Raw genomic sequence first — 19,915 nt, 5'->3', positions numbered from 1 at the left:
TGAGTATTACAGTGCCTTTGCTTCTCCTCTCCTCAGGGAGATCTCTCATTAAGAATCTGAAGAAGACAAAATGATCTCTGGAACTGTGGTTCAGTTCATAGAGCAGAAACCTATTAGAATAATACTTCTAAGTAGAATTGCATCCAGACATAGTTGTACTCAGTTTCTTTCTTCTGTTATTGAATCAGTTTCATGTGAAGTAATGCTCACTGAAGCACTGTCTATGCCAGCCCAAATATGAAATAAAGGCTCTTGAGCACCCCCTTACAGAAAACAAGCTAGATTCAGTTGCATGTTTTTCTTACCTGATCTCCTGATTTAGATATTGAGAATATGTCACAAGACCTGGAATAGTTTTACTTGGGGAATATGGCTAATAATCTGTCATCAGTAGGATTAATGGATAAGGAACATTACATTTGGGTGCCTGTAGCAAGGGCCCATAAAATCATGAATATTGATATTTAATACTGAATTTTCTTAAAGCTAGAGTTGGGTAGCCCATAACTATAATGTCTGCTGTTATATTTTAAATAATGTTTTAGATGTTTAAAATATGTACTAGAATTAATTTTTGAGCTCTTTAGTAATTTTTTAACCTTTGAAATACATGAGGGACAAATTTTACCAAAGTGAATATATTTGTACTTAAATTTTCTATATAGGAAAAAATATAAGTGTCAGCTCCTTAATTGAATGATTTGCAACAAGAGAGCCTAGAAGTGGGGTCAGTAAATTTCTTTTCCATTTTTATAACTTTATTCAGATATAATTGACATGCCATACAATTCACACACATGAAGTATCCACTTCAGTGTTTTGGGCAACAACAGTCAGTTTTAGAACATTTTCATCAAGCCAGGGAAAAGACCCATTTCCTAATTTAGCAGTCACTTCCCTATACTTACACCACATTTTGTTTTTCCATTTATTGATTGAAAATGGACACATGGATTATTTCCAGTTTTTGGCTATTCTGTATGCTGTGAACACATGTGGACAAGTTTTTGTGTGGATATGTATTCTATTTCTCTGAGAGTAGAATTTCTGGGTAATATGGTAACACTATTTTTAACCTTTCAAGGAATTATCAGACTATTTTCCACAGTGGCTGCACCATTTTACATACCACCGCTGATGGTGATATCCACCTCTTCTTTAACACTTACTATATAGATCTTCATTGAGTGTGGTCGTCCTAGTGGGTGTGAAGTGTGCTGTATCAGGGTTTGCTTTGCATTTCCCTGGTGCCTAATGATGTTGAATACCTTTTCATGTGCTTATTGGCCATTTGAACATCCTTTTTAGAGAAATGTCTATTCTCATTCTTTGCTCATTTTTTAATTGAGTTGTCTTTTTACTGTTGAGTTGTAATTGTTCTTCTCAACCTTCCTTATACTTTGTTCCCTACATTATGTATTTTGGATACCAGTCCCTTATCAGATATATGATTTATAAATATTTTCTCCCATTTTGTAGATGTTTTTCCACTTTCTTGTTGTTTAATTTTGATGAAGTCCAATGTGTCTTTGTTGCAGCTTGTGCTTTTATTATATAAAAGCCATTATGTAATCCAGAGTTAAAAAATCTATGCCTATGTTTTTTCCTAGGTGTTTTATAGTTTTAACTGTTGTATTTACATCTTAGATCAATTTCACCAAGAGAGTGACATACATCCTATTTTGTGGATGCTCTCTATCATGTGACTAATATTGTTTCCTTTTTTTTTTTTTTTAATTGGTTTTGCCATACATTGACATGAATCCACCACGGGTGTACATGCATTCCCAAACATGAACCTGACTGCCAGGAAGTTCAGGGCTAAATTTATTATATATTGCTTGCAGTTATACAGAGCTTTTGATATTTTCTTTATGTACTAATTCGTACATTAGTCTCATTCATTCAAATAAGTTCTTGACTATCAGCTTGTGCCAGGGAATGAAAATACAGGCACTGACAAGACAGACTGGGCCAGGAAAGGTTTCTATAAGATGAGATTTAACATAGACTTGAATCACACAAAGGAGATAAAACTATGTGAAGATCTGAGGGAAAAGCTTGTCTTCTCAACCTTCACTTTCCCTTTGTCCTTACGTCTCACACTAATTTTCTGTTTGTATATATGTGTTGGATGTTCTTTTTTTAAGTTGCTTTTTAAATCCTTTTTGGGGAAAGGCATAGTAAAATGTAAAACATGGTACTAAAAATTACTTGTGTAACACAAAGCATGAGAAGAATTTGTGAGGGTGTCGGGGGTTTTGGGGAGAGGTGGAGGTACAGATCAGCTGAGGACTTTCTGGGAAGAGGGGACAGCATGTACAGGGCAGGATCTGGTAGGTTGATGTGCTCTGGGAACTTCAAACACCCGTGGTGCTGAATTTCTTAACGTTACTTAAATTTGAGGTGGAGAGAGGAAATTAACCCAGATAGGTAAGAAGTAGGAGGTCGTAGGGAGTCTTGTGACCTTTGTATGTGTGTACGGACTCAGTTGTGTCTGACTCTTTGCTGTCCCATGAGCCTGTCAGGCTCCTCTGTCCATGGGATTTTCCAGGCAAGAATACTGGAGTGGGTTGCCATCCCCTTCTCCAGGAAATCGGATCTTCCCAACCCAGAGATCGAGCCTGAGTCTTCTTCTACATCTCCTGCGTTGGCAGGTGGATTCTTTACTACTGAGCCACCATAAACCAAGGTTTATCTGTTATCCGGGACTTTTGGATGGTAGTTATGGCCCGTATCAGCCTTAACACACATTATAGCATCATTCTTAGAGAAATGTAAAGCAAACCAAATATTGCGATGTTTTCAATAGGTCTTTTTTATTTTCTCAAATTTCCTCGTCCAGGTTCGAATTACATTGATGAAATTTCTCCCAAGCGTTTTTATGGATGCCATGAGAGACAACCCTGAAGCTGCTGTCCATATTTTTGAAGGAACGCATGAAAATCCTGAGTTAATTTGGAATGATAGTTCCAGAGATAAAGTGTCCACAACAGTTAGAGAAATGATGCTTGAGTAAGTAAAGACACATATTAACAGCTTAGGACCTTCAGGTGGAGTCGCCAGGGAGGCAACCATTTTCCGCATCGTCTGTCAGCTCTCCAGGACTTACTCTATAAAGGGTAATGAACGTGGTGTCTTGTGACTGAAGTTTGACGTCCTGTCCTTCTTTTTTTTTCCCAAGGCACTTTAAAAATCAGCAAGACAACCCTGACGTAACCTGGAAGGTAAAGTATACTTTTATTCAGAGGAAGGAATTTTACATTTTATTGTAAATTTATTGTTTGTAAGTTCCTGCTAAGTGAGTATAAAACCATCCTTTGCTTTGTTACTAAGATACTTAAATCTTCCCCTGGAAAACAAGGTTTTAAACATTTTTTTAAAAAAGTAGGAATATTCACTTTTGGAGTATCTTAATCAAAGGACTTTTTCCTGAAAAGAGTAACTTAATCAAAGGAACTTTTATAGAAATTTATCAAGTGAAAAGAAATAATTTTGACTTTATTGTATTAATGACTATTTAAAGCCTAGTTCATTGCATGAAGATTTCTTTAATAGGGTTTTTTATTTCTTTCTTGTTAATGTATTGGGCTGGGCAAAAAAGTTTGTTTGGTGCCCAAACAAGATTTTTTTTGCCCAACTCAATACAACTAATGATTAGTAAATGACTTGACTATTCTTTCTCTATTTAAAGTTGCCTGAAGATTTTGCTGTGGTGTTTGGAGAAGCAGAAGGTGAACTTGCTGTTGGAGGAGTTTTCTTGAGAATCTTTATTGCACAACCAGCTTGGGTTCTAAGAAAGCCTAGAGAATTTCTTACTGCACTGCTAGAAAAATTAACTGAGCTTCTGGAGAAGAACAGTCCTCATGTAAGCTTTAGTCATCAGTCAGACGTTTCACATATTTTGCTAAATATGTTGACAGTGTTTCTGTTAAAACACCATTCTCATTGACCACGCATTAAGAATTGGCTACCTCTTTCAATGTAGCCCCCACACTTAAATTCGTATATGCTTGATCAAAAGTGAAACTTTTTAGTCTGAAGAACAGTTGCAGAGGTTCTGAAAGGTTTCTGCCATCCCGTTTCCAGTGATTGTGTGGTTTTTAAGGAGAAACCTAAAGGTTTAGTGTAGAAATCTAAATGGAAGTGTGTCCTGCTAGGGCATATTCTTCACTCAGCTAAAGAAATTGACAGGAGAGTCTTAACTATTGATAAATGAATGAACCCTGTACCTGTGCTCAAAGGCTAGCAGGAAGGCAAGAGTGAGTAAGAAAGTAGATTTGGTCTTGGTTTGGCCAGTCATAAACCCTGAAATATAAAGTTTTGTTATTTGAATCTACATATTGAAAATAATTGGACTTCCCTGGTGGCTGAGGTATGTGATTGTTGTTGAATTAATTTAAAAAGCTGGCTTTTGAGGTGGCTAAGAGCCTGTGTTGTTAGCCTATGATAAAGCTCTGTGGCCTGGAGTAATACCTCCCGACTCTGCCTCAGTTGCATCATAGAAAGGTCACAGCATCTGCCTCTAAGGCTGAAGTTTTCATGAGTTTTGATAAATGTGAAGCACTTAGTATAATCTCAAGTACTTAGAAATCATTAGTTGGTATCATTAGCTTTTCAAGACTTTTAAAAAAATATAAACAGTATGCCAGATATTTATATATATCTCATTTCTATAGTCACGATTTCCTTTACTCTGATTTTTACAGAACTGGGGAAAACATTCCACTAGTTGTTGCATTTTCCTGAATTATTGATATTCTCCAGTACTGACAATTCTGTAACATTACCTAAAAATATCTACTAATATTTTTTGAGAGATGATCTCTAAATAGAGATATCTGTCTGCAGTAGAAATGAGATGTAAAAATAGAAATGCCCAGAGAAAATCTGTGTAGATTCAGATATCACTTTCGTAGAGTCCTTTACGCTTTTATCAAGATGGAGATGTTTGTTGTTCTTTCAGGATTTATGGATCAGTGTTCAAGTGCCAGCATTTAGAATCTGTTTTGAACACAAAATAATTACCAGGGACATTTAAGACTTTATCAGTTTTTTATAATTTGCTTGTTCCTCCAGGGAGAGACTCTGGAAACTTTGACAACGGCAACAGTATGTCTCTTCAGTGCACAGCCTCAGCTGGCTGATCAGGTTCCACCATTGGGCCATCTTCCCAAAATTATCCAGGCAATGAATCATAGGAACAATGCCATTCCTAAGAGCGCCATTCGAGTTATTCATGCCCTATCTGAAAATGAGGTATTGATGATGAATCCATTTGGTAGCTTATAACTGTAGAATTTATCTGTACTCCCTCTTCCTGACTAATGTACATTGCAGAATCAATCCCTTTCCTGCCACGTACCTTCATCCATATGAACTGCTTGATATTGTAAAGGTTCTTAAACTGGTTTAAATGATATGATTAATAGGAGACTGAATTTGACTCAGTTCATTATTAAACTTGAACTGATGAGGCTTTCCTGGCAGTCCAGAGGTGAAAGCTCCATGCTTCTACTGCAGGATGTATGGGTTTGATCCCTGGTTGGGAAACTAAGATCCCGCATGCCTCACAGCATGGCCAAACAAAACTTGAACTGAATGTAGGTTTTTCGTATATTATTGTGGTATTTATTGTGTTACATAAATTATTGCTTTCTACAAGTAACCTTCTCTTTTCTTAGCTCTGTGTTCGAACCATGGCATCTTTGGAGACCATTGGCCCACTGATAAATGGAATGAAAAAACGACCAGATACCATTGGTCTAGCCTGTGAAGCAATTAATAGAATGTTTCAGAAGGAGCAGAGTGAATTAGTAGCACAGGTAAATAACTTTCTAGATTCCTATTTTAGGGAAAGCAACATACCAAACATAGATTTTCACTTATTTAGCACTGATTTTGGCTTCCCTGACTTGGCAGAGAGGTAACTTGTGAGCTGGTGCATGTACAATTTTTTATTTTATACAGATACACATACCAGATGAAACATGTTTATATACACACAGAAAAGATGGGCCAGCTACCAAAAATCTTTCCAGTGTCAAAGTACTTCTGTGATGTTTGAATTTTAAATTTTGATTGTTTACTAAGCATTTATCCTTAACTAGCTTTATAAAATTTGGTTTATCCTTTTTGAAAGATTCATTCTTGTTTACTCATTTCTTTGTTTAAGTCACGTTTGAAAAGCACACCAAGGTTTTTATAGTCCTTTTCAAAGAGAATATAAAAGAAGACTAATGAAGACTTGATGGATTCCAGTGTAAAGTAGTAGCAGACATCAAGGGAACAAAAAACATACAATCAATTTAAAAAGCATTGAAATAGTTACCCTTCTAAAATATAACTCTTTAAAATATAAGTCATTCTGCACTTAAAAATTCTTCAGTGGTTTCTCATTATCTGCCAGATGACAAAGTTACATCTGACATCCTGAACCTGAATACAAGGCCCTACATCCTTATTATCTGGCTCTCCTATTTTCCAGCCCTTTTTCCTCTCAGATCATCTCTCTCCACCCACCCCTGCTTCCATCCCTGTTCCTCATTCACGCAAGTTAGAAGTACTGGCTACATTTCAAGGAGATAATTAGATGCTTGAGGTTCAGACTTATAACTGACTAGGCGGATTGTTGTATTAGAAAGAACATGAGCTAGTTCTGCCACTTGATGGCTCTGTGACCTCAGGCATGTTATTTAGCCTTAACAGTACTCAGATTCCTCATCTGTAAAATAAAGCTATGGCTTCTCACAAGGTTGTTCTGAGAATAATATCTGTAAAAAGAGGAACACTTACTAAATGTTAGTTGCTTTTTCACCTCTTCATTTTGAATTTCAGAGTGGGCATTGAAAATTGTGTGGTACCAGAGTATTACTTAGCTTTTATTAGGCTGGTAGAAAATGTATGGTGACTGTAAAGGTTGATGTTTTAGGAGAATGTGAAAAACATTAATATTCTCCAAATATTGTTTCACATCAGTATATGTCATTAGAAGAGGCAGGCCAGTATACTGGCTATAAGCCCAGGTTCTGTTCTTAATAGGTCTAGATACAGAGTCCATTGCCACCTAGCTCTGTGACTGTCAAGGCCTTCATGTGTTGATTTTTCCATCAATAATAATTGTGCCTTCATCATTTAATTTGGGGAGGATTAAGTAAAATAATCAGCATATAACATTTAGAATAGTTGATGGAAGAGAATAACATCTCATTTAGTAAAAATGTCTCTATCATTAGATACCCACCCTACCCCTAAATTCTGTCTCTGGAATTAAATCGGAGTGTCCTCTTCCAGGTAGGGTCCTGGGAGTGAAATTATTTCCTCAGTGGATGGCTTACATTTTTTTTAAAGCATATGTATGTGTATATGCACACATACATACACACACACATATACTTAATATTTTCTTCTAGGCCTTGAAAGTAGATTTGGTCCCATACCTTTTAAAATTACTTGAAGGCATTGGCCTTGAAAATCTGGACAGCCCAGCAGCCACAAAGGCTCAGATTGTTAAAGCTCTCAAGGCAATGACTAGAAGCCTGCAGCATGGAGAACAGGTGAGTCTGCACAGAGGTAACTTTGATCTGTTAATTATGACAAGGCATTTTCGAACCAGGGGTCTTGACTGTTGGTGATACTAGCATAGCTGCCTCATAAACACAAACCACATACTCAAATGGGGCTTCCCTGGTAGCTCAGCGGTAAAGAATCCTTCTGCCAGTGCAGGAGATGTGGGTTTGATCCCTGGGTCAGGAAGATCCCCTGGAGAACGAAATGGCTCCCCACTTCAATCTTCTTATCTGAGAAATCCCGTGGACAGAGGATCCTGGCAGGCTACAGTCCATGGGGTTGCAAAAGAGTCTGACACAGCTTAGCAACTAAACAACAAATAGTCAGCAGGAGGATTCTTTCTCTGGATAGTGATAGCATGTTGTACATTCTTAAGCGTAGAAGAATGTTGAACATTTAGTGCTGACTAAGATTAACTTTCAATTCTAGAAGATATTGTGGAATAGTGATAACCAGTTTTGCTGACTCTACCATAATACCTTTAAAAAGATACAGAATATCATTTTAGTTTCATCTCTTTCATTAGCACTTACAAAGTGTTGGCTATTAGCCCAACAAAGTCTCTTTTGTTGTAACTTAGATGTGTATTAATGTATTATCAGCTGGGCTTCCCTGGTGGCTCAGACAGTGAAGAATCCACCTGCAATTCAGGAGACCCAGTTTCAGTCCCCGGGTCAGGAAGATCTCCTGGAGAAGGGGATGGCTACCCCTCCAGTATTCTTAACTGGAGAATTCCATGAACTTATGAGGCTGAGGGACTACAGTCCATGGCGTGGCAAAGAGTCAGACATAGCTGAGAGTAACACTCCACTCTACAATTGTTTCAGCTACATGCACACACCTAGTTCAAACCAGTTCAATAATTTTATTTTCCTCATTGGTTTTATTCTTAATATTGCTTCTGAGGAATTCCTCATTCAGTATTATTATATAGTCCATTTAGTAATGCTCTTTTTTTTTTTTAATTGAAGCAAAATTCACATAATGTAAAATTAACCCTTTTAAACTGAAAAATTCACTGATCCTCAGTACATTAACAATGTTGTGGGTTTTCCCTGGTGGTCCAGTGGTTAAAAATCCACCTGCCAATGCAGAGGTTGCAGCTTTGATCCTTGATCCCACATGTGGAGAATCCCACATGGCTCGGGACTACTAAGCCTGTGCACCAAAACTACTGAGACCCCCGCACCCTAGAGCACAAGGTGAAACCTGTGCACAAGAGAAAACCTGTATACAAGAGAAGCCACTGCATGAGAAGCATGCACGCCACAAGCAGGGTAGCCGCTGCTCTACAACTGGAGAAAGCCCACGTGCAGCAGTGAATATGAGCACAGCCGAAAAAAGTTACATAACTGCTGCCTACCTAGTTCCCCCAAATAGTAATTAAGTAGTTGTTTCCCATTTCTTCTTTCCCTCAGCTTCTGGCAGTCACCACTCTTATTTTCTAGGAATTCTGGACATTTCACATAAGTGGAATTATGCAGTATGTGACCTGTGTCTGGCTTCTGCCTCTTGGCATGTTTTCAGGGTTCAACTGTGTTACAATGTGTTTCAACACTTAATACCTTTTTAAGGCTGAATAATGTTCCATTGTATGTATATGCCATGTTTACCCATTTATCCATTCTTAGGTATTTGGACTGTTTCTATTTACTAATGTTCTTCTGTAGGTTTAAACTGACTTAAAGCTTTCCTTTAGTGAATCCACTGTGTGTGTATGTTCCAACTAAAGCATTTTTTATGCCATTTTCCCTTCTAGCAGACTTATTGTTTGAGCTGTTTGGGGTGAAAATAAAGAAGAGAGATGGCATGTGCTATTGCAGTCATTAACTATATGTTTATTAAACTTACTGTGGGTGTTCTGAATGCCAAGCACAGGCATTCCTTTGTACCATGTACCCCCAGTCATGCTCCCCTCAACTTGCCACTGGATTCCTGTTGATGAGAATTAACGCAGCAACTCTTGATAACCACCTTCCACTCACAAGGGAAGGAAAGAATTACACTAGTTTCCAAAGTAGGACCTTCAGCACATTCACAGCAAATCACTTTCACCACTGCTTTGCTCCAGAAGACAGAGAGTCTTTTGGACTCTCATGGTCCCCATGTGTGTATCTACTTTAATGCTTCCCATTATGTTATCTGGCACCATCTATCTCTTTCCTAGACTATAGGCACTTCAGGGACAGAAAATGTCTTTCTCATCTTTGTGTCCACTGTGGAACCCATGACTTGGGCGCTCCATAAATATTTGATCTGAACCTTGATATGTGAAAGATACCCTCTACGTTGGAATTTCCTAAGTTTTTTTTTTTTAATCTTTTTCCTAGAAAGAAACATGTCTTGCCTCTTAGGATACATTTACACACAAGTCATTTATACTGCACATTTTATATGTGATAGACTGATACTTTCTAGATTGTTCATTGTTGTTCAGTCGCTAAGTCGTGTCTGAGTCTGCAGCCGCGTGGACTGCAGCACACCATGTTTTCTCTGTCCTGCACTATTTCCTGGCATTTGGTCAAACTCACATCCATTGAGTCAATGATGCCGTCCAACCATCTCATCCTTTGTTCCTCCCTACCCCTTCTCCTCCTGCCCTCGGTCTCTCCCAGCATCAGAGTCTTTTCCAGTGAGTCGGCTCTTTACATCAGGTGGCAAAAGTATTGGAGCTTTAGTATCAGTCCTTCTAATAAATATTCAGGGTTGATTTCCTTTAAGATTGACTGGTTTGATCTCCCTGTGTCCAAGCAACTCTCTAGAATCTTCTCCAGCACCACAGTTCAAAAGCATCAATTCTTTAGTGCTCTGCCTTCTTCATGATACAACTCTCACATCCATACGTGACTACTGGAAAAACCATAGCTTTGACTAGATGGATCTTTATTGGCAAAGTAATGTCCCTGCTTTTTAATATGCTGTCTAGGTTTATCATAGTTTTTCTTTCATGGAGCAAACGTCTTTTAATTTCATATTTGTAATCACCATCTGTAGTGATTTTGAAGCCTAAATATGTCACTGCTTCCACTTTTTCCCCTTCTATTTGCCATGAGGTGATAGGACTAGATGCCATGATCTTTGTTTTCTGAGTGGTTAGTTTCAAGCCAGCTTTTTTACTCATTGAGAGGCTCTTTAGTTCCACTTTGTTTTCTGCCATTAGAGTGGTATCATCTGCATATCTGAGGTTGTTGATATTTCTCCCAACAGTCTTGATTCCAGCTTGTGATTCATCCAGCCTGGCATTTCACATGATGTACTTTGCATATAAGTTAAATAAGCAGGGTGACAATATACAGACTTGACGTACTCCTTTCCCAATTTGGAACCAGTCAGTTGTTCCATGTCTGGCTCTAACTGTTGCTTCTTGACCCATTTACAGGTTTCTCAGGAGACAGGAGTGGTGATCTGTTACTCCCATCTCTTAAGAATTTTCCAGTTTGTTTGAGCTATACAGTTTGATCTACTTAGTCAAAAGACTTTCTTGTAGTCAGTGAAGCAGAAGTGAATTTTTTGGAATTCTCTTGCTTTTTCCATGACCCAGTGGATGTTGGCAAATTGATCTCTGATACCTCTGCCTTTTCTAAACCCAGCTTGTATATCTGGAAATTCTTGGTTCACATACTGCTGAATCCTAGCTTGAAGGATTTTGAGCATTACCTTGCTAGCATGTGAAATGAGTGCAGTTGTACAGTAGTTTGAACATTCTTTGATGTTGCCCTTCTTTGGGATTAGAATGAAAACTGACCTTTTCCATCCCTGTGGCCATGGCTAAGTTTTCCAAATTTGCAGACGTACTGAGTTCAGCACTTTAAAACAGCATCAACCTTTAGGATTTTAAATAATTCAGCTGGAGTTCAGTCACCTCCGTTAGCTTTGTTCATAGTAATGCTTCCTAAGACCCACTTGATTTCATGCTTCTGGATGTCTGGCTCTAGGTGAGTGACCATACCATCGTGCTTATACGGGTCATCAAGACCTTTTTTGTATAGTTATCCTATGTATTCTTGCCACCTCTTCTTGATCTCTTCTGCTTCTGTTAGACCCTTACTGTTTCTGTCCTTTATTGTGCCCGTCCTTGCATGAAATATTCCCTTGATACCTCCAGTTTTCTTGAAGAGCTCTCTAGGCTTCCCCATTCTATTTTCCCCCCTCTATTTCTTTGCATTGTTCATTGAAGAAGGCCTTCTTATCCCTTGTTGCTATTCTCTGGAACTCTGCATTCAGTTGTGCATATCTTTCCCTTCCTCCTTTGCCTTTCACTTCTCTCCTTTCCTCAGCTACTTGTGAAGCTTCATCCAACAACCATTTTGTCTTCTTGGATTTCTTTTTCTTTGGGATGGTTTTGGTCCCTGCCTCCTGTACAATGTTATGAACTTCCATTCATAGTTCTTTGGGCATCCTGAATGGCCTAGTGATTTTCCTCAATTTCAGCCTGAATTTTGCAATAAGTATCTGATACTTTGAACCACAGTGACTTCTAGGTCTTGTTTTGACTGACTGTGTAGAGCATCTCCATCCTTGGTTGCAAAGAACATAATCATTCTGATTTTTGTATTGACCATCTAGTGATGTCCATGTGTAGAGTCATCTCTCGGGTTATTGGAAAAGCATGTTTGCTGTGACCAGCATGTTCTCTTGACAAAACTGTTAGCCTTTGCCCTACTTCATTTTGTACCCCAAGGCCAAACTTGCCTGTTATTCCAGGTATCTCTTGACTTCCTACTTTTGCATTCGAATCCCTTATGATGAAAAGGACATCTTTTGGGGGGTATTATTAGTAGTTCTAGGAAGTATTCTAGGTCTTCATAGAACCACTCAGTTTCAGCTTCTTTGGCATCAGCAGTTGGAACATAGACTTAGATTACTGTGATGTTAAATATTTTGCCTTGGAAATGAACCAAGATCAGGTTCTGTTGTTGACATTGCACCCAAGTACTGCATTTCAGACTCTTTGTTGACTCTGAGGATTTCTTCTAGGGTATTCTTGGCCACAGGAGTAGATATAATGGTCATATGAATTAAATTCACCCAGTCCTGTCTATTTTAGTTCACTGATTCCTTCTAACAGGTCACATCCATAGTTTGAAAGAGTGCTTGAAGTTTTAGCTTGAATTTTGCAATACTTTGTCCCCAAATCGCTTCCTCAGAAATACTTCATGAGCCGACACCACGGTCAGCCAGTTGTTACTATCACATGAATATCTTACTGCCCAAATTACATACAAACCAATAAGTCTGAATAGTCGAGTCCAAGTTTAGAGGGAAGACTGAGTTAGGCATTTCTTTGGGTCTGGTTTAATGAGATCTGCCTGGTGTAGAATGTTTGATGAATGTGAGGTCTCGGTTCATCTTTGCCCCTTTCCTGAGTTGGCCTCTTTGGTTTGTCTTGGAAGTTTGCTTTTTCTTTTTAATCTAATCTACCAACATCCAGTTTGTTTATGTTCAAAGAGTTTGTTCTACTTCCCTAGGTGAATGAAATCCTGTCTCGTTCTTCAGTCTGGAGTGCCTTCAAAGATCAGAAACATGATTTGTTTATTTCTGAGTCACAAACAGCAGGATACCTCACAGGTAAACCAAAGCACACCCAATTCTCTTTCCTAAGACATACGGCAGTAGCCATATGGACCTTCCTTTTGCCCTGTCTAGACTGAAAACAGCGTTTAGAGAGTTTTCCTAGATTCCTATTATAACTGCCCATCTTGGAGATGTCATGGACATGCAGTGGACCCCTGATTCTAGCCCAGACAACATACGGACTGTTGTGGTGTTGAATGTATGCTGACTGCAAAGCGGACCCTGATCAGTTTTTAACCCAGCTAATCCAGGATGTCATACTTAATATTTTGGGTATGGCTGTATTAAAATGTTTATCTTAAACATGCACATAAAGATTGGAGAAGTATTTACTCAGAATTATCAGTATCAGAAACGTGATAGCATCATTCCGTTCTGTCAGATTAATAGATTGAAGTTCTACCTGTGCACGCTCACATGTCAAATATTTTTTCTTCTGAGTTACCAGTGATTAATCTGTAATTTTGTTAAATATTTAGGGCTTGTATGCTCATGGGAGGAAATATATGGATGCCATGAAGGAAAGGATATTTTGCTGCCTGGGGGTCAAAAGAAGCTCCAGATATTTGTCCATTTGGCACACTTATTTTAACATAATAATTCTGAAATACTCATTTTCATATTAGCTTCTGTTTAAAAAGAAGGTCATAGCATTAAACTACTAAATGCTGAAAAATGAAATATAGTCTTTGGTATTAAAGTTTTTAGTTTGAAATTAACCTTAGGAGTATTAAGTAGTTCTTGCCAGCCTGAAATTATAGTGTATTTTTTAAAATGTCAGCCCTGCAACCTCCTCTAACCAGAGATGATGTAGGTAAATTAAGAGAAAAAATGACTACCCAGTATTTCTCATACCAGTGTGATTGTTTTAATAATCCTCATCGCTAGTATAGAAATTTATAAATCCTGAAGACTAAATCTTGAATAATCCAAAATAGGGACTTTGGAGAAAGTTTGCATGGTTTTAATTTTAGAATTGATTGTGACATTACTGCTTTTTTCTCCACTGTGACCTCTTTAATATTAATCCACTCAAATTTATAATCAGAGCTGTAGAGTTTACAAACATGGGGTGCTGTGACTGCCAGCCATGTGTGTACATAAGAGTAGAGTACCATAGGTCTCCCTTCTCACTTTCCCATCACCTGCCCCATGTTGACTATGGAGAGAGATACCTAGAATATGGTCTTAGTCTCTTCCAGATCGTTCAAGCTGTAGCTTCTAAGTAGGAGTATGATCTCATAGACACACCAAGAACTTTACCTCTTTAAATTCTGCCCAGAAAGTTTACACAATGCCACCTTTTTTGTAAGTAAGAATTGTATGATTGAAAAATCTGCCTTATTTTTTTCTAGCTCAGAGTAAACTTACTTAAAATTTGACCTTGAAGAATAGGGAGATATGTAGGTTATAAGCATCCCTAGGAAGGCATCATCTAATTCTTTTGTCCTTGAGTGACCTTCACATCCATTGACCTTACTGGATGGAATAAAAGACTGCAGGTGGTCCTTGATGTACTAACAGCTGTGGGTCAAGTGGTCTATGGTTAGAAAACAGAAGAGAGAAGGATTTATCTTTAGAGACCTAGAGTTTCTTTCAAAATCATTTGGGTCCTCAGCCCGACTCGGATTTCCTAATATTATAGAAAAAGTTCAGGGATTAAAAAGATTTCTGTCTTACCTTTCTTTTTACTGGGATCCTTGTCGTGGCTTCTGAATGAGTTGTGGGAAGCAGCTTTGATGAGCTGTAAAGAGTGAAGGTTAGCAGAGGAGAAAGGCTTCAGTTTGTGAATTTTTTCACATCCTTGGTCCAGCTCAAGAGGCAGAAATTCTAATAAAGCCATCAAAGTGGAGGGTGGTATAAATCCCACCCTGGAAAGGGCCTCGGGTTACTGTGTCTATTATGAACCTCATTGCTGAAGCCTGCAGTCACATCAGTCAACACAGGACAATCTGGACTAGTTCTGAGCTGTGTTGGCCCCCAAACTGTCCGTTTCATGGTGCATCATCAAGCTGGTATGTTCTTTTGTTGTGAAAGTACTGCCAGTTGAACTGATGTTTATTTATTGCTCGGGTTACCAGTTATTTTTGTGTTTGAACTTTTCTGTTGATATGTTGCGTGTCATTGTTTGATAAAAGGGGCAAGTACTACTAATAATGATAAGAGCTCATTATGTGAAACTCCATGGAGTGTATACAATGTTGTATTGAATTGGAATTTTAAATTTATTCCATACTTCCTTCAGTCTTGAGAAGATTCAGATTGTACCAAGCCCCTCTCTAATCAGTTTGCAAATAAAATAAGGTACTGGAAAACACAAGTCATCATCAGCCCTTTCTCTGATATGTGGACTTACTTAGGAGATGGAGATAAAGTTAATTACTATTTCAAAATAAGATTGGAATGACCAAAAATACATTTATGATTTTCTTCCTGGCTGCTGAGGAAATGTCATTCAGTCACATGCTCAGAGTTTGGAATAAAAATTAAAATATTCTAGGCCAGATTACTCAGTGTTGATAAATTGAGATGGGACTGACTCCCTAGCCTGGCATATTGTTATGTCTTATGATAAATGTTCATCAAAAGTGCCTCGATGGAACTTTACCCATGGTCTGGATTAGCTGTATCTGCTCACTGTCCAGGGCCCTGGGTTACTTAACCATTTCTTAGGTTCTAGAAGAGCTTGGTGCTGACAAGCATTTCAGCAGTGAAAATCCTCAAATTTCCTCACCTAGGAAATCAATAGAGAAAGAAAAAACAGGGAAAGGGAGAGAAGGCCAAGGCAAAGATGCTTTTAGGAGCTGGAATTGGAGATGGAGAACTTTGTACTGTACACTTAATTATTCTACTTAATTAGAGGCAGGTAGGATAGTTAACTTGGCTTCCTAAGGTCATCAGAGGGAGAGAGGGAGTGTTTCTTGGGCCTCTCATCAGACTAGTTCATTAGATCTTTGCACAATTGGGTTTTTTATTACCTTTTGTTTTTGTCTTTATATATGTCCAAGACTACACAATGGGAGCCATGTTAGGAAAGATTTCCTAAGGTCAGTGTCAGTTTATAGTAGGACACTGCTGCCGAGGCAGGGCTTCCCTTTTTTTTTTTTTTTTTTTTAATTTTCCGCACTGAATATCCCATGTTCATTTTCACCAAAGCCCACGGTCCTTTCACTACTCTATTGTGGTAGCCAATTCCATTCTGTGGGATTCTTTGTTGATTTTTATCTTTTCTCTTCCCTCTTAAGTCCAGCAGCCTTACACGGTGTGCCATGTACCCCATTTCTGGCAGGCCCTACTCTTTGTTCCCACATGTCTCTGGAGAAAACACTGCTCCATCCTAGCAGACTGTAGCTTCTTGCCCCTAGAAACCAGACATGTCTGGAAGAGGCCAGAGATGTGAGGGAGAGAGCATCTCAGACTTCATTTAAAGAAATATCAGGAATTGACCTGTCTTTCCTAAAGAGGCAAATGGTGGCACTAGAATTTGATCTCCCCTGGATAATCCTTCAGGGTCCATTGTCCACAGTTTATATTTTAGCCCAGAGGTTCCCAAACTTTCTCAGTTCACAGTGCCTTCATAGCTTAGTGATTTTTTTTCTTTATCCCTAGACCAAAAGAAATAGTAATTAATTTTATTAAGTAGTTACATTCAAACAACTTGAGAGTAGTTGTACGGTATCCAACAGATGTCACTGTGTCTCCAGATTTAAAATATTCAGTGGTGTCCCAGAATTTGCCTGAGTGCCTCAGCATGTAGTCTGAGAACTACGTCCTTGGTCCATTTTGTATATGTAGCACTCGTGATTTGGTCTCATAATCAATTCGTTTGATGTGAACAAAGTTGACCCCACAATCAGAAGTGCTCAGGGACTATACCAATCTGTAGTGTTCAGGGGGTTGTTATTAAGGGTTTATCCCCTAGCAATCTTGCTGCTGCCTAGGGTCCAGAGTGGAACATTGGCAGGAAGTAATATAATGGTGTGGCACTGTAGCTCTGAACTGCCTGTCAACGGGGTGTATCTCTGCCTGTCAAGGGGGTGTGTCTCCTGTCCTCCCTACTGTCTCTGCTGAGCAGTCTGTATAAGGCCTGGTGTCCTGATTAATTCACAGTAGGGGTTGATAGATGTAAGCCCACCATGCCTTAAAAGGCAGAAAATCCTTAAGTTTTCTAAGTTCACAGTTCCAGGTGCCTGGGCATTCCAGGTGGCATGTGGCAGTTCATGCAGGCTGAGTTGTCTCTGGCTGTGTGTAACCACGTGCTACAGTGTCTGCTTTCTTCAAATCCTCAGTACAAATGCTCAAGAGGTTAAAAAAAAAAAAGATGAATCTATATTGTTCCCTTTTGTCCTACTTCAGTCCCTATTACACCTTAGCCTTTCAACCTGCTCTGCTGTTTGCACTTCCTTACAACTTCCCTTGCTGCTTATATTTCTTTTTTCCCCTCAGGTGTCTCTCCTTCCCTTCTCACTGGCAGCAGCCCCCTTCACCTCAGGAGCGGACTTTAGATCCGCTCTGCCAGGCAGCTTGCTAACTTCTGTGTAGCTCTCTGAAGCAGGTAGAGAACCATTTTGCTAAATGCATGCCACTTCCTCTGCCTTTCTAGTCCTAACCCGTCAATGTTCCCTAGCTGTTTGCTTTGTTTCCTATGATTTCAGCTAAAAATATTGCTCAATATGTAGAATTATGCTATAGTACAGTGTCTTTTACAAATACTTTGTACAGTTGTGCAATGATTCTGAGGTGTAATTAAATGTCCCTGCAGTGTCTTAAGTTAAACTAGAAGGCTAAAGCCATTATATGCTCATAGGACACATCTTGATAAATGCTGGGATAATGGCATTTTTATGCACTAGAGACTTAAGAGTCAAGACATATAAAACTAAAATACTAATACCTTTTCCATAGCATTCATGTTTTGACCTATGACTAGGTGTCCAGAGTTTCCCTTATCTTTCTCAGAGACCCTTGTTCATTTGGTGTTATTTGTTACAGTAGCTTTTTTTTTTTTTCGCCAAATGAAAATAGGTTTAACTTAAGTATAGATGGAGGTGTTTTTGTTGTGAATTTCATCAAGTATGACTTTTAAATGGGCTAACTCAAGTACAGAGTTTATTTCCCATTTTTTTTTTTTCTCTTTTGACATTAGCTGTATCCTTCAGTGCCCAAGATTTTTTTTTTAATGAACTTCCCAGATGTGAGACGGGAAAATTTTTCCATGTTCCCTCACCAGTGTTACTGTCTAGCATAAATTTTGAAATGATTTTTAACTTTGTCATATAGTAAAGGCAAACCATGAAAATGGTGTTGCAGGTGTTTAAGATTTCGTTGTATGCTTAGATAATCCTAATAGATTGCATCAGGTCCTTGTAATGGGATGCTTGACCTGGTTCTCACATTTTCATAAAGGTCCGTGTTCTCACATGACTGCTCTTTAGAAGGTTTTCCTTTTTTTCTCTTGCAGGACCTGGAGTTGCTGGCTACCTTACTGCAGGGACATCCTCATCAGTCATGTCCAACTTGCCGCCTCCTGTAGACCATGAGGCAGGTGACCTTGGCTATCAGACATGAAACTTTCATGAGAGACAATAAACGCTGAAAGGCCAGAGCCCTGTCCACATTCCTCCAGCTGACCCATTGAAGAAAACTCTTAACTGCCTTTCTCCTGGTTTCATGACAGTGTTATTCCTTTTTCTATAAATATATTTTTATTTAGGAAAAAAGTCAGTGATTCTAATTGTATCACGTTGTAAGAAAGCACTCTGTGGATCAACCTAAGTGGATACACAAGAATTTTTTTTCTTGATGTATGTAAGCACATTTTGTTCCTTTATATCTGTTTACAAGACTGTGAAGCAAAAAGACAAAGCTTTCTTCCTAGTTTTTATAATGTTTTTTCGAATTAGTGTGACTGTGGGGTTGAACTGCAGTCTACAGAGATTGGGAAATCAAAGTCACTCAGCCCCTAGAAGGGCATCTCCCTCTCCTGCCTCAAGTCTGCCTGGCTGTTCTCCCATTGTTGAACACTTTGAGGTTTTGTCCTTGCAGCTGTTCACTGGTATCCTCTCCTCAATCATTTAACCTCCTGAGAGCTCACAGTACACGTTGATATATATAACTGGCTTTACCAAATTGAATGAAAAAGGAGCTTGTGCAAAAAAATTTAAAAACAGATGTCAAGATGTTATGTAAGAAATTAGTGTAATTGTGAAATGTTCTATACATTATCAAATATATAAAACTTTCTATATTGAATGTACATTATACAGATCATTCATATGTGTACATAAAATTTTAAAAATAAAGGGAATTGACTGCTTTGTTAATGATATCCATTCTAGTTTAATTTTTCCCTTTAAAGACTTTATATTTTTATTTCTAAGATAGATTTAGTAGTGGTAGTAAACACAGACTTTGCCTCACAATTCCAATATCTCATACAGACAGCTACATTGACATGCCTGATCATTCCTAAATCCCTTCATTAATATTTCCGCACATCTATATTTCCAGGCACAGCATCTCATTTATTTTTCACACAGTATTCAAGGAGGGGTCAAACTGTTAATAAATATAGTTTAATGTGTGTGACACATTAATTACAATATTTTTAAGAGGAGATTAAAGAGGGAGAGGAGGTTTCAAATAAAGATTTCAGCATTCAGGTCATCTTATATGATCACAAACTACAAAGAAAAATATAAACATGTAAAATACGTATAAGAACCACGTTTATTACAGGGTTGGCGTGCAAGAAGAACTGGAGTAGACACTT

The 19,915-nt window shown here is 38.4% G+C and overlaps 1 protein-coding gene across 1 annotated transcript in view; it reads left to right on the top strand.

Moving 5' to 3' along the window:
• The window catches only part of DNAJC13 (DnaJ heat shock protein family (Hsp40) member C13), a 159,194-nt gene extending 139,723 nt beyond the window's left edge, over positions 1-19,471 (top strand). Inside the window, exons 49-56 of the mRNA XM_069565527.1 lie at positions 2,846-3,015; positions 3,185-3,227; positions 3,695-3,868; positions 5,080-5,259; positions 5,685-5,825; positions 7,413-7,556; positions 13,038-13,137; positions 18,605-19,471. Of these exons, the coding sequence (XP_069421628.1) occupies positions 2,846-3,015; positions 3,185-3,227; positions 3,695-3,868; positions 5,080-5,259; positions 5,685-5,825; positions 7,413-7,556; positions 13,038-13,137; positions 18,605-18,711 (1,059 nt within the window). The 3' untranslated portion in view covers positions 18,712-19,471. The remainder of the gene's footprint in view (positions 1-2,845; positions 3,016-3,184; positions 3,228-3,694; positions 3,869-5,079; positions 5,260-5,684; positions 5,826-7,412; positions 7,557-13,037; positions 13,138-18,604) is intronic.
• The last annotated feature ends 444 nt before the right edge of the window (positions 19,472-19,915 follow it).

Source organism: Ovis canadensis, chromosome 1, assembly GCF_042477335.2.
Source record: "Ovis canadensis isolate MfBH-ARS-UI-01 breed Bighorn chromosome 1, ARS-UI_OviCan_v2, whole genome shotgun sequence".
Lineage (NCBI taxonomy): Eukaryota > Metazoa > Chordata > Mammalia > Artiodactyla > Bovidae > Ovis > Ovis canadensis.
Note: the sequence above shows the minus strand (reverse complement) of the source record. Positions and strands in the feature narration are given on the sequence as shown.